The 13664-nt window shown below is 40.4% G+C and overlaps 1 protein-coding gene across 2 annotated transcripts in view; it reads left to right on the top strand.

Annotated features, from left to right (window-relative positions):
- Nucleotides 1-11088, top strand: part of LOC138012776 (dual 3',5'-cyclic-AMP and -GMP phosphodiesterase 11A-like) — a 32852-nt gene extending 21764 nt beyond the window's left edge. Inside the window, exons 14-22 of one of the 2 annotated variants that reach the window (XM_068859666.1) lie at nucleotides 307-414; nucleotides 2486-2595; nucleotides 3376-3463; nucleotides 4124-4224; nucleotides 5161-5238; nucleotides 6134-6197; nucleotides 7173-7247; nucleotides 8282-8365; nucleotides 9286-11088. In XM_068859666.1, coding sequence (XP_068715767.1) covers nucleotides 307-414; nucleotides 2486-2595; nucleotides 3376-3463; nucleotides 4124-4224; nucleotides 5161-5238; nucleotides 6134-6197; nucleotides 7173-7247; nucleotides 8282-8365; nucleotides 9286-9312 — 735 coding nt within the window. In that variant the 3' untranslated portion in view covers nucleotides 9313-11088. Of the gene's footprint in view, nucleotides 1-306; nucleotides 415-2485; nucleotides 2596-3375; nucleotides 3464-4123; nucleotides 4225-5160; nucleotides 5239-6133; nucleotides 6198-7172; nucleotides 7248-8281; nucleotides 8370-9285 lie in introns of both variants that reach the window. The other variant, XM_068859667.1, reaches the window with a different exon arrangement.
- The last annotated feature ends 2576 nt before the right edge of the window (nucleotides 11089-13664 follow it).

Genomic DNA, 13664 nt, shown 5'->3' with positions numbered 1-13664 from the left:
CATAGAAAAATGCGACTTTAAACTAAAATACAATAATTACTTGTAAACGAGCACAGAACTTTGATTTTGTAGACCTTATGGGCTTACAAAGGTTGTGACAAAAGATGACAATACTCTGAATTTCGTAAGAGAAGAAGTATCCAGTTGGCTATGGACTACGTTAAAGTAGTCTGATAAGATGCTTCATTGTGTGTTCACATGAAGAAAAATTACGGCGTCAGGGCTACACTCCGCATGACTCTGGACGGTTCAAATCATATTTACAAATGAGTAACGATGCGTCTTGGTCTCTTTCTCACATTTCAGGTTCTGTGTAGATGGCTGTTAACAGTTCGCAAGAATTATAGAAATGTAATATACCATAACTGGAGACACGCATTTAATGTAGCGCAGTCCATGTTTTGTATCCTACAGGTACGATAGGGATTTTGTTTGCTTTTGATCTTGTGTTTTCTAAAAACCGCTTGGGGACATAAAAAGTATTGGAGATACTTAGCATCACGTGTGCTTGGATCAGCTATTTCCAGGATTGACCCTAATTACATGCACGCGGATTTCAACAAGCGTCACCAACCAACCCACCTCTACCTCTGAAATGATCATTATCGACAATTCCTAAGTTTCTCTAAATTGACTATTATCGTCAATTTAGGACGCTTAGCGCTTGATAGGGATTATGGGAAATGAATATCTATTTTTAAAATCCGAACCCCAATGCCTAAACTCGCTGGACTCGAACCTGGGAATGTTCTATTAATAACCCTTTCGCTTAACCACTGAACTACCGCATCGCTAACTGACAAAACACTTTTTTTTTTTTAATCGATTTTTTTTCTTCCGAATGCCGCTGTAAAAAGGAAAAAATGCCGGTTACCAAACCTAAAGAGAAAGCTAAGTACTAGACTTAACCACCGTTCAGCAATGATTTTATATATGCTAATTAGTCAGTTTATCTTTAGTTGTTAAGTGGATGAAAACAGTTCCTTCACATTGGGTACTCCGGGTTCAAATCCCGTTCAGGGATGCAACTTTACTTTTTTTCTTTTCATCTGCTACCACAAGTCCTGGGACAGAGTAATCTAAATTGACGATAACAGGTCATTCCAGGAAAAATTACGAATTGTCGATAATCGTCATTTCAGAGGTAGAGGATATGTTGCACCAACAACCTGGCGGAGAAAGGCCCTGGGAACGAGGTTGCGTCACGAAGTGTTCCTTTGCTCCTCTTCGCTCGTGTCTCGGGATGGACCTGTGTCACCCGGCGTCCATGCTGGTCAAAGACAATGGAGTTCGTCCCCCAAGCCTCTAGTTGATGTGTTTGGAAGCGAGGATGCAAAAGAAACGTTTTGAGTCCCTCGGGACTCAAAATTTTTTTTTTCAAGTTTTGAGTCCCTCGGGACTCAAATGGTCGCCATGTGAAAAAAGCCCATTAACGTCACAAAATGTCCCTCAAATTCAGCTGCTCAAGGAACAATAAACAGCTGCATTTACCCTAAACTAAGAATAACGCTTAACCTTTACCTTGACTTTACTTTTGGAAATGGGTAGACTGGCAAATAGGAACAATTCGTGTTGTACGTCAAAAATTGGGTGTGCATCTAATTAGCGTCAATCCTGGGCATAAGTGGAAACAGTAAACCCAAACGCAAGCCTGCTGCTTGTCGTAGAATCATGAAAATTGACTTGTTCTAACTTGTCTCTCGCTTTAAGAAATTGCGTGATACCTGCGTTTTAGGTAGTAGTATTTATTACCCATCCATTAATTCTTGCGTGATTTTATTGGTTATCTTACGTCACGTTGTGTAAAATCACAGGATGAATATCACGCAATAACCCCTGTCTGCATTGATATTTGTCCTCCGAATATTTCCGTTGAAAAGAAACAAATCTAGCGGAAGAAACCCAGCGGGAGAGTTTCAACTTTTCATCTTTTTTTTTTATATATGGAAGGAAAACAAACTAGTTTTGTAGAGTCTAGTTACAGTGCCATTTTTTGTAGTCAAGTCTTGGACTTTTCGTCGGAAAAAAAAAACGAACCAGTAAGCTAAAAAGCGCCGCCGAGTTTTCGAATTTTTGATCTAAGAAGCGTTCCGAGAGTTTATTTCACTTGACAATTTGTTAAGTTAAAATGATAAAATGTAATTTAAGACGGATTATAGATGACTTCAGGTAAAAAATTAAATAATCATAATATGTTTTAGAGTTCTAAGGTCGAAGTAAAAGACGTGTTTTAGCCTTGCGTTTGAAATTGTCAACAGAGGTTGTAGATCATAACAGTAGCTTCAGCCAGTGGTCAGGAAAAGACTCTGGAATACCACATTCAGCAAAATGAATGCCATTTTAGCATCCCCTAGCATCCCTTCGTATGCAGTCAAAAGGTCCTTAATCTTGTTGTTTGAGGAAGCATATCAAACCTGCTTGATACTGTTGCTTTTTTTAAGGTTTTGTTGCTGTAAGTGTAATTGGTTTCATCTCCTTTTGTTAGACGGGGTGTATGAACAAGTATCTCAGCAATTTGGAATGTCTTGGTTTGATTGTCGGCTGTTTATGCCATGACCTGGATCACAGAGGAACCAACAATGCTTTTCAAACGAAGTAAGACCCTGTATTCTAAGCACTTCATCCCTGTAATTGTATTTCCACACGCATTTTGGGTTTGATGATGCAGACGCAGGATAGTTTAAGATGATCAAAACAAATGCAAGGCGGCTTTTTTTCCACCATATTCCATGCGGTTAGAGACTGATGTGAGTTATCTACTGGCAAATAAATGTTGTGGTGTACTCAGCAACCACTTAACAAAACTTTGCCGGTCTGTAGTAGGGTTAGATAAATTATGCCGGCATTATTTCGAGCATAATACTATGGTGCGAGCATTGAACATAGTGCGGGCGTAATAGTTATGTTTAGGAGCATAAAAGTTGATAAAATTATCCTGTTAATAACAACACCAAAAGTCTTTATGCCTGACTCCCCAGACCTGTAAGTTTGAGAGTGCAACATGAAATAATATATTAGCCCTTTTTTTTTGTCTTTTTTTTTGCGCAAATTTCACCCAGCATCTTTGAGCATAATGCTAAGGCACGAGCATAATTTCCAACATAGCTATGATTTTAGGAGTGACGCTCAAAAGCATAATGCTCAAATTTTCGAGCATTTGTATCTAACCCTAGTTTGTAGTTTGTGCAAAGTCCCTTGGACGAGGTGAGGGAAAATAATTAACTCGCGAAAATAGTGCGTTGTACGCCGTTAATAGAGCGTTTTCACTCACGTGATTAGAATGGATGCTAATTTGATGAAACAAAAGAAACTATTTGCAATAAAAATAGAGTTCAATTCTCATTTGGTCGAATTCTTTTGTTGTGTTGTTCGCAGGACAGACTCGCCATTAGCCAAGCTTTACACGACTTCTACTCTTGAGCATCATCACTTTAATCATGCTGTTATTATCCTCAGCACAGAGGTTAGTGATCCCAAATGAATGGCTGTTCGCAGAACATTAACTGAGATGAAAATGGTATTAATAATTTAGTAACAAGGTAGAAACGAGTGAATAGAGGAATCAAAAAACGATCAAGTGCGTGCACAAGTGAACAAGTGGAAGAATAAAGTGGCAACGAATGCAAGAATGAACAAATGAGCAAGAAAACAAAGAAACGAGTAAGCCATAAACGATCAAGGTCTTCAGAAACCGAGGAGACGAACAATGAACAAAAGATGAATAAAAATAAGCAACATTGCAAAAGTTAAGGATTAGTTGCTCGACGGGTTTTCTACTAGACAAGCTTCCTTGAATTTTTTTTCCTTTTTGATGATCCCGTGAGGTCAAACGGACATTTTCATTGGCTGATGCCAAAAAGAAACATCGCGATACAAGTTTCAGGGCACAGGATACGCTACGCAATGCTTGAGGCTTTGTTGCAACTTTGCGATGTGCGTTGCGAAAGATAGTTCGCAACGTTTTTGGTCAATGTAAAGTGAGTTACAATGGGCAAAATTTCGTGCAATTTGTCTCACGATAGCGATGCGAGACAAGTTGCAAAGTGTAACGGTGCCTCAAACTGGGACGAACATTCATTGCCTTTTGCGTATTAATTTGTCTATTTTTGATTTGCTTCAAAAGGGCCACAACATATTTCAGAAACTCAATGCAGATGAATATAGACAAATTATTAGCTACATAAAGCACTCTATCCTGTCAACGGATTTAGCTGTGAATTTCAGGTATGTTCTTAAATATGTTGCTGTAAAAGGAAAGATTTTATAGCAAGAGACGAAGCAAGTTGAAGTGTTATTTAAAGCGTCTGATGCTTTTTCCTCTGTGAAAGATATGTTAAGAAAACAGTTTTTTGGGTTCGGAAAGCTTTCAGGCTTTTGTTAAGAACGGGCTCCTGGGATCCGTTTCCTAAAAATCACTAATGCTACTTGCTACCGCGACCGCGACCATCAACCGCGACCATCGACTGCGGCGAACAACCGAGACCATCGACCATGACCAACGACCGCGCCCAACGACCGCGGTCATCGACTGCGACTAACGCCTTCACCCATCTCCCGCGACCATCGCCCGCGAGCGCGTTCCTAAAATTCCCGCGAACATCAACCGAACGCTTTCCATTTGACAGAACTGACTGGCCAGACCAAGTATTTGGAAGGACTAACTCTACAACGCCTTCAAATTAATACACTTCGAGGATGTTTTATACTCCTCCAGAAGAATGCGAGGGATTATCATGCAAGTTTTCTTTCAAATTGCTGCATTTTCTTTGCAAACTGACGGGTCTGGCCGGCCAGTTGTGACAAAAGGAAAGCGCCTCACGTTTCCTAAAAATCCCCCACGCATGGACCGCGAGCATAGACCTTGACCGAGGACGTGAGCGCCCGAAGATAATTTTATTTTCCTTGTAACATGTATCCCGTGCATACCAGCTCAATCACCAGATAGTTGCCGTATAATTTGCACTCCGACCAACTTGGAATCACAGTAGCGAAATGATTTTAAAACTTTTTGGTAATTTACATAAGAAAGCAAAAGACAACGATAAAAAGGAACGATGTTTCGGTGTCGTCATGACGCCATTAGGGAAGACCACGGCGACGGCTTCGAGATCGTTATCTAAACGTATCACTCCATTTTACTCCATTTGTTTCGTTACACAGGCAGCGATCGATATTCTTCCCGCTTGTTGAAAGAGGAGGCCTGGATCCGTCGATTCCAGATCACAGAGATATGCTCAAGTAAAAACTGCATAGATTAAAGATGACAGAGAACTACTTTTGTACATTTTTTATGAAAGGAAACAGCACAACTCTTGTTACATATGCTCTTTAAATCTTGCGAAGTCGTGTTTTACTGTTTAATTTAATAATTTTTTAATAATAATAATAATAATAATAATAATAATAATAATAATGATAAATGTTTAGTAATTAATAACCAAACAGCCATTAATTAATGATGTTAATTATTTGATACTACTACTACTACTACTACTACTACTAATAATAATAATAATAATAATTTTTAATGATGAATTTTTGCTAAAGGAGCGGAATTGTTGTAACGGATTGGACATTCCTTTTTCTCTGTATTACACTGTGAACATGCAAGAGAACCGTGCCATGGCTCAGTAGTGTTCTTTGCGTAGAATATTCTAATGAAGAGTGTTCACAGGGTGTATGAACATGACGTCATAGCGATTGCATGTAGGTATACCAGTGCATTAAACTAATTCTCGGGAAATTGAACTCCCTTTCTTTTCAAATATTTTAAAGATTATTTTCCTGCTTTAAAGTGAGATGACTTAGAGGTGACGGTTGATGTCGTGGGTAAATAGGTTTTATTGTTGGTTTAAGGTTTGCACTCACGTGATCAACAGCCATGTTTTTCAACGAAAACAGAAGAAAACGTTTGTGTCACAATAGAGTTCAATTCCCGGAGGATTGGGTCGGGACACCAACATGGCCGCCGTTTCTTTGTTTAGGGGACACCAACATGGCCGCCGTGACGTCATGTAAAAACCAAGAATAGAGTTTCGGCGCGTGACATTTTCAAGATGTCTTGATAGGCTCTGATGTTCATTAAGTAGTTATTAGATTGTGAAAGAAAAGAGAACAAATCTTGCTTTTTTAGGGCGATGATGATGACTGCTTGTGATCTCAACGGAACAACAAAACCTTGGGAAGTCCAGAAAGAGGTGTGTTCTGCCTTTTTCCTCTGTTGCTGCTTACATTTACGATTGTGCAAAAGTCAAACTTGCAGGACGTATTTCTCGTGAAACTCGACTGATGGTTGGGTTCCCATGAGTCTCCTGTAGCTCAGTTGCAGAGCATCCGAACTAGTAATGGGAAGGTAGTAGGTTCGACTCCTGCAAAGGAGCACTCGGATTTTTTCCGAGTATCCCCGAGTCACCACTGGCGAGTCTCCTTTCGCTCCGAGGTAGAGCATCCGAACTAGTAATGGGAAGGTCGTAGGTTCAACTCCTGCAAAGGAGCACTCGGATTTTTTCCTAGTATCTCCGCGAAACTGGCAAGTCTCCTATAGCTCCGAGGTAGAGCATCCGAACTAGTAATCGGAAGGTCGTAGTTCAACTCCTGCAAAGAAGCACTCGGATTTTTTTCGAGTATCCCCGAGTCACCACTGGCGAGTCTCCTATAACTCCGAGGTAGAGCATCCGAACTAGTAATGGGAAGGTCGTAGGTTCGCCTCCTGCAAAGGAGAAAACTAAACCGCAACCACTAACGGTAATTGGTTTGCGGTTTTATGTGGCTTCTGATTTGTTGCTGCGCAATGGTAAATGTCAAAGTCAAATCAAAGTATTCACGGTTTTCGTATTCGCACAGTCAAGTGCTTCTTACAAACCTCCAAATAAATGGGCCAGTCCACAATGACAGAGACCATGTCCCTTAATACTTTCTGCGAAGAGTTTATTGGTGTTTTTTGATGTCCTACAGAGCCAATGATTACTGAAGTGTTGTGTAACGAAGCCTTCGGCTAATCGTTCTTTTCCGGTGTAGTCTAATGTTGTTTAAACTGCTTTCATAGAAACGATCAGCGGTGCAAAAGTGAATTAAATTCCCGAGAAGAGTGGCTTAATCATTAACACCTAAGGACTTCCTCCAGTAGAGGACTTGTCACTGGTCACCGACATCAAACTCCTTTCTTTTCGCAGGTTGTTCACTTAGTGACAAGCGAATTCTTCCAGCAAGGAGATCTCGAGCGAACCACTCTCAAAATGGAGCCATCTGTAAGTATGTTGACCGCATCCACATCGTGCTGCGATTGTTTCTCTAAGCACAGAGAAATAACTTTCTCTGACTAGTTCCAAACTAACAATTTATGTTATCACTAACTTTGCCCCTCCCCCCCCCCCTCCCTTGTGCAGTTTCATTAGTGTTTGCAAACAATTACAAAATGAGCCGTCAATTGGACCTGCATTATATAGATTCCGTTTCCCTTTCGACTGTCCTTTCGCTCGTAGCCAAGAAATAATCGTGCCATCTTTACAACATCACCAGCGATACTTTTATTATCACGTTCAATTAACCATAATAAATTGTTGAATCAGCTGACGTGTCGGAAGACACTTTTTATACAACTAAACGACCTAGCTCACCGGAGGTTCCCTTGTACAGGAAGTTCTCCAATCCTGTCTGCGACTCTATTTCCCTTTGCAGTTGTCCGTCTGCCCCTGTATGTTTTCGGAGTCAAAAAGTTATTGATGTTTGGGAGACTGGCCCTGCCTGTCTCCAAAGTTTCGAAATTTGTTCTGTCCAAACAACTACGGGTGCGTTCGATTGACCGTATTCCGGAATAATAATACGTGGAGTGATGATTTAGACTGTATGTTTGGCGTTTTGAAGCAACAAAGATAACAAAGATATGTTTAAAATAGCATTTTAGCGGGTGTTTGACAATTTCAGTGTGCATCTCCATAAACACGAAGGATTTCTAACTTCTATTTCATACATTCCTATTCCGGAATACGGTAAATCGAACGCGCCCTACGATACGCTCACTCTGAAAAGCTGCTCTTTAAACTTGTTTTCAAGACCAGAGAGAACAATATAATTGCAAACATTCTTGTCTTAAAATCAGTGTTAAATACCATGGAAACATATAGGTTTTGATGCCTCTTAACCACCGGTTAGCGTTAACCGGATTTCGAGTAACCTGCCCCAGATTAGTGGCTATTTGAACGGACGAGTTCGGCAGCGGAGCCTTGCTTTATCGTCTCTGTTATCAAGTATTTTCAACCCAATGTGATTAATTTCCTCGCAGGCATTAATGGACAGGCAGAAAGTTGATGAACTCCCTGCTCTTCAAGTGCAATTCTTTGAATCAACAGGAATTCCCGTCTTCAAGGTATGTTTTCATCTCAACTGAAATTTCATTTGGTGAGGCATGACAATGATCTTTAAAATGATTCTCGTATAAACTATGTCTTGCTCGTTTAAGAAAACCGTGCTCAACACGAAGGGTTTCACAAGGGAAAAATATTTTAGTCATGTTTGCACATGACCTCAGTTTTTATAACTTATGCGAGTACGAAAAATACAACTGAATGAAATGGATGAAAATGCCGTACCTCCTTCAACCTCGTTCCCAGGGTCCTCAAGTTCATTCCTCGCTCGAGGGAAGAAGCGAGAAGACCCTGGGAACGAGGTTGTGCCTCCTTACGTTACCATGCTGACAACCGCTAGTAGTTGTGCTCTAACCCTAGAAACAATTGAACTGCGTCCTAAAGGGATCCATTGAAATTAGAGGTTGGTAAGAGCTGCGTCCTATCTCGGGAGTTGTGTACGAGGAGAGTTTCACCAAGAAGCATGCACATTTCGAAGCTCGCCCCAATCTTGCGCTATTTCGCGGGGCATTTGAGTGCAACCCAAGGCAAACATTTTTCCCAAATTAGAGCCTGTTCGCAGGTGATGCCAGTGGTGATATGATTTCGGTAATAATCCTACGTTACTTAAGAAATTCGCCAAAATGTAATGATTACCACCCGAAAAAACCCAATTCCTTCATTAATATGGTGTTCAAACTCGAACTTGTTCAAGCTTGTATTTGAGGTCCTTCCTTGAATTGCTTGTTTGGGAGAAAAGATAAACCATTATTAAGCTTCTGGGAGCCTCTCTCCACTTCTCTCTTCTCTTCCAATCCCCTCATCCCAGAGGAATTTCGTACTCCGGCCATGGATTTACACTTAATTTAAGGTAGGATGCGTAGGATTTTGCTGAGTTGCATGGTTAGTCGCGGAGGTTTAATTTTGCGGTTTTTGACCCTAGGCTTTAACTCAGTTCAACCCAAGATGAAGCCTCTCTTAGAAGGAGCAGAGTCTAATAAAAACCGCTGGTGTGAACTTGAAAAAGAACGGCAGGCGCGGCAAAAGGAAGACGATGACGTCAAACAGCATATAGTCACGTGACAGTACGAAAACCGTTGCCGTGTTTAGCCGATTTCAAGATGACGACCACTGGAGCACTGAAATTGGAAGACTGGCCATACACATCCACAGACAATAAAGAAAAATCAACCAATGGGGATGGACAGAGGTGGGGCTGAACGCGGGAAAATGTGTGGCACTGAACAAGCTGCCGATGTACTTACTGCCTTGTGGTAGGGGAAATTGACACGTGGTTTTTTTTTGGCCAATCACTAAGCCAGGTGATGCAAAACCAAAGCCATTCGAATTACTCCACTCAAATGAGAACCGCTCTTCAATTAATTCAAAAGTAGAAATTCTGTTGTCTTCAGTAAGACTTTACGGATTGTGTATAATGCCTTCACGGTAAGGATCTCGTCCGCCAACAAAAACGCAAAGAAAGAAATATAAAAAAGTTGGAGCTATATATAGACATTGACTTAATATATATAGAGACAAAGTAAATATCATCCAAGAACTGACACCAAGTTCCTATTTAGTTGAAATAGATTTAGTGTAAAAGTGGTGGGATGGGAGCCACTTTAAGTTATCAATGGTAGGTTCAAATAATTACCTTAACGCATGTAAAGAGGGATGCCTTGTTTTGCTGAAACAAATATATAGTGCCTTTTTCCCCTGCAAAGCTTTTCTTTGGCGATACAGGGGTACTGACAATTTCACTGGAATTTTGTCACGATTTTGACGGGAAATCGCGTTTTAAAGTTATCGCTCAAGCCACACCCTCTGGAGTTTAGCAAGGGCTTTTCTTCAAAGCAGTTTTTTCTGGTACAAGTCGACTTTTGACTTCTCGTGGAAGGGAATTGTTTTAGCTTTTCTCCAAAAAAATACCCCTTTTCCCGGTTAAGGAACTCAATCTTTTTTTTAAGTGACGTCATAACTTGTCTGGTCTGGCCCAACCCTAACCATGCATGTCTTTCAATGCAGTTGATGAACTTAAAGGGGCGTAGTTCTGGCGGGTCGACATTCGGGACAGAAGAAAAGGGGATGCCATAACATTTGTTCGAAGAGCAACCTAATTTAGGAACCAACAGTATTGAGCAGATAACGTGACAATGTCCCTCATTCCTCTATGACAAGTTTTCAGCCAAATTAAATCGAAAAAAACGGAAACGGGCACTATTCTATTCTTCTCTCTTCCTTTTGAGCAGCAAACCATATCGTTGCTCTTGGTAATATATTCATAATAAATGATGAAAATATTATACTTTAGAGAGAATATCTTTAGAGAGACAGATTATGGTTTGAGATACCTTGTGAAAAGTAGGCGATCTCTTTTCTGATAAGCAAAATAATATGAAAAGAGTTTAATTCTTCAGAAATTTCTTACAAATCAGAGTACAAATTATTTGACGGCCACAAAAATGGCAAGAAACAGAGAAGGGTAACTATAAATCTGCAGCGAATCAAAGCTCAATTGTCGGCGATTGGTCTCTTTCCTTTAATTGAAGATTTCACTTTTATTTTTGAGGCGCTTTCCAAGGAAAATAGGGGAGCAGAAAATTGAAAACAGGTCTTTTGATTACAGCGTCAATGATAGTATTTTACTATTGTATATAGCACAAATGGTTGAGGTTTAGATTGAAAATTGTATTTATTGCTGTTCATAAATTGCCATGAACGAAATATAGCTGCAACGGAACTTTTATACTTGTGTTTCGTGATGAGCTTCTGGCCACAAATTTTATCACGTCATGCGAAGGGAACGCGTTACAGCAGCCAAAATGGGGTAGACGTTCATATACCGGACTAAAATGGCGGAAGACAAAAGAAACCATTGTTATTTCGATCAGAGCGAATGGACGAAGGGCTAACGCGAATGACGAAGAAGAACGAATGACGAAGCGAATGACGAAGGGCTAACGCTCGAAACGTCAGCTTTTAGAATCTCTGTACGGTGGCCAATTTACATTATCAACTCCGTTGATAAAACCAAATTTTTGTATACTACTTACCCACCGACGCAGCACCACAGTTTCTTTAGAAACTACCCCTTCATTCATTTATTCCGATCAGGCCTTGCTAATTAGGTATTGTTATGTTCGCTTTGTTCTTTTGTTTTTTGGACTTAAATTATTTCGGATCCGGTATATGAAAGACTAGCCAACTTGGCAGCGCCTAGCGGAATATAAACAGACAAGAGGCCAAAGGTAGCTATTAATGGTCTGGTCATTTCTTCTCAACTTTTGCAAACTCGTTGGTACGTCATATAACGACAAAAGGAATCGGTGGAGAATATGAGGTGTCTTAATCAAAAACATAAAACAAACAGCGGCTACAAACATAACATAATAAACATTATAAACATAATAAAGCGCATTTTACTTTTGACTTGACGTTTCGTATGCTACAACATACATACGAAACGTCAAGTCAAAAGTAAAATGCGCTTTATCATTATGTTTGTAGCCGCTGTTTGTTTTATGTTTTTGATTAAGTTGAAATGCCCAAAGACTGAGAATATTTATGATGAGGTGTCTTCATCATTGGCCGGGCCACGATCGACTTCAAACTACGCAATTCGTCGGGAAAGGGAGACTAATAGACTAATAGACGAAGATTGGAAGTGATCCTCGCGCTTAAAGTGGTACTATGATCAAAAAATCACTTCCTTTTTGTCTTCAGATTTTGAAAGTGTGTTTGCGCAACACCTGCCTGGCAAAATTTTGAGCTTTGATTTTTATCCAAAGGCTGTTTACTTTGAGTGTAAGTTTTTGATTTCACGGTCCGCCAACACTCACGTTCAAAACTGACCGACTGGACTCCAGAGGATTGGATCTAGGGAAAGGTGACGTCATTTACTCAATTTAACTTTTTATGTATGCAAAACACGAGTTTAAAAATCTGGAAGCCCGTAACTCACGTGCTGCATATTAATTCAGTCGCGTACAAACGCATTGCATTCTTAAACTAGTGAGGCTATGTCGTCCTCGATCCAGCTCTGGCAGGATTTTAAAGTTAGTATTAAATGGCGGACCATTAAATTAAAATAAACAAGTGCTACATTACAACTTAGTGTTTAGTTAACATAGTTTTGAAATCCAAAAAAATATATATATATTTGAATTTTTGATCATAGTACCTGGTTAACTGGGCTGTTTGAGCAGTTGTCATTTTATAGCCACGTGGGGCCCGTTTCTCGAAAGTCCCGAAAACGTTCCGGGCCCGAAAAGCCATTTGTGAAACTGCAAACCGCTTGTTGTGAAAAGCCGATTATTTAAAGTGTTTTCAAGCTAACTAAAAGTAACATGTCTGTGAAGTTTGACGACTTAAATCCTCTCTGTTCTTGAGATACAAAGGGAATAGGCCAGTTTCGTATTCTAACGGTTGGACTGGATCTAGCATGAAATGGAGGCTAATACGGGCAAATTAATTTGCATTTGAAAAGATTTGCCCGCATTAGGCTCCATTTCATGCTAGATCCAGTCCAGCCGTGAGAATTCGAAAATCGTCTATTGTGGCACCCGAAATAGGCCCGAAAAGTTTCGGGACTTTTGAGAAACAGGCCACTGGGCCCGGTTGTTCAAAAGCCGATTAACGCAAATCCCAGGTTAAAAATTAACCAAGGCGTTTATTTCTCTACTCCCAAATGCTGTTCAACGCTGATATTCGGCAAAACTTTACAGTAGAAGAAGTCAATCTTGAAAACTTTCAACAAAAAGTTGAAAACATGAAACAATAGTTTACGCTAATCCTGGGTTAAGTTAATCGGTTTTCAAACAACCCGCGGGTCCTGAAAAACTCGGGCGCCTTCAACGGGATTCGAATCCATGACCTCCGCAATGCCGGTGCAAATGAAAACGCCTTAAAGCGTAAAAGCTGACGTCGATTCGTATGCCCCCTAAATTTGGCAATCTGACGTCGTTGTCAGGACGAGAACGGCAAAGGAATGTATCAAAATGTGAAACGCATGTGTGGGGCATGCAAAGCTATTGTATTTCTTCACTAAATCGACTGCGTTGTGGCGTTAATTTTCCTAGCCGTCCTCGTCGTCCTGGGGTATGCTATCTTAGTATCTACGACGGCGACGTCACTGTGTAGGTCTTTGCGATTATTTCATCTCGTTCACATTGCACAATATGGGCGAATTATCGTATCACTAGGGCGAATGATCGTATCACTAGAGCGAATTATCGTATCACTAGGGAGCTAGGGAGCAAAAGGACTGCGGGAAGACTCATGTCGCGCAAGATTGGGGAAAAGTAGCTCTTGTGAATTACCGTC

This window comes from Montipora foliosa, chromosome 8 (genome assembly GCF_036669935.1).
Source record: "Montipora foliosa isolate CH-2021 chromosome 8, ASM3666993v2, whole genome shotgun sequence".
Classification (NCBI taxonomy): domain Eukaryota; kingdom Metazoa; phylum Cnidaria; class Anthozoa; order Scleractinia; family Acroporidae; genus Montipora; species Montipora foliosa.
The sequence above is the reverse complement of the archived record's forward strand: the minus strand, read 5'-3'. Positions and strand labels throughout refer to the sequence as shown.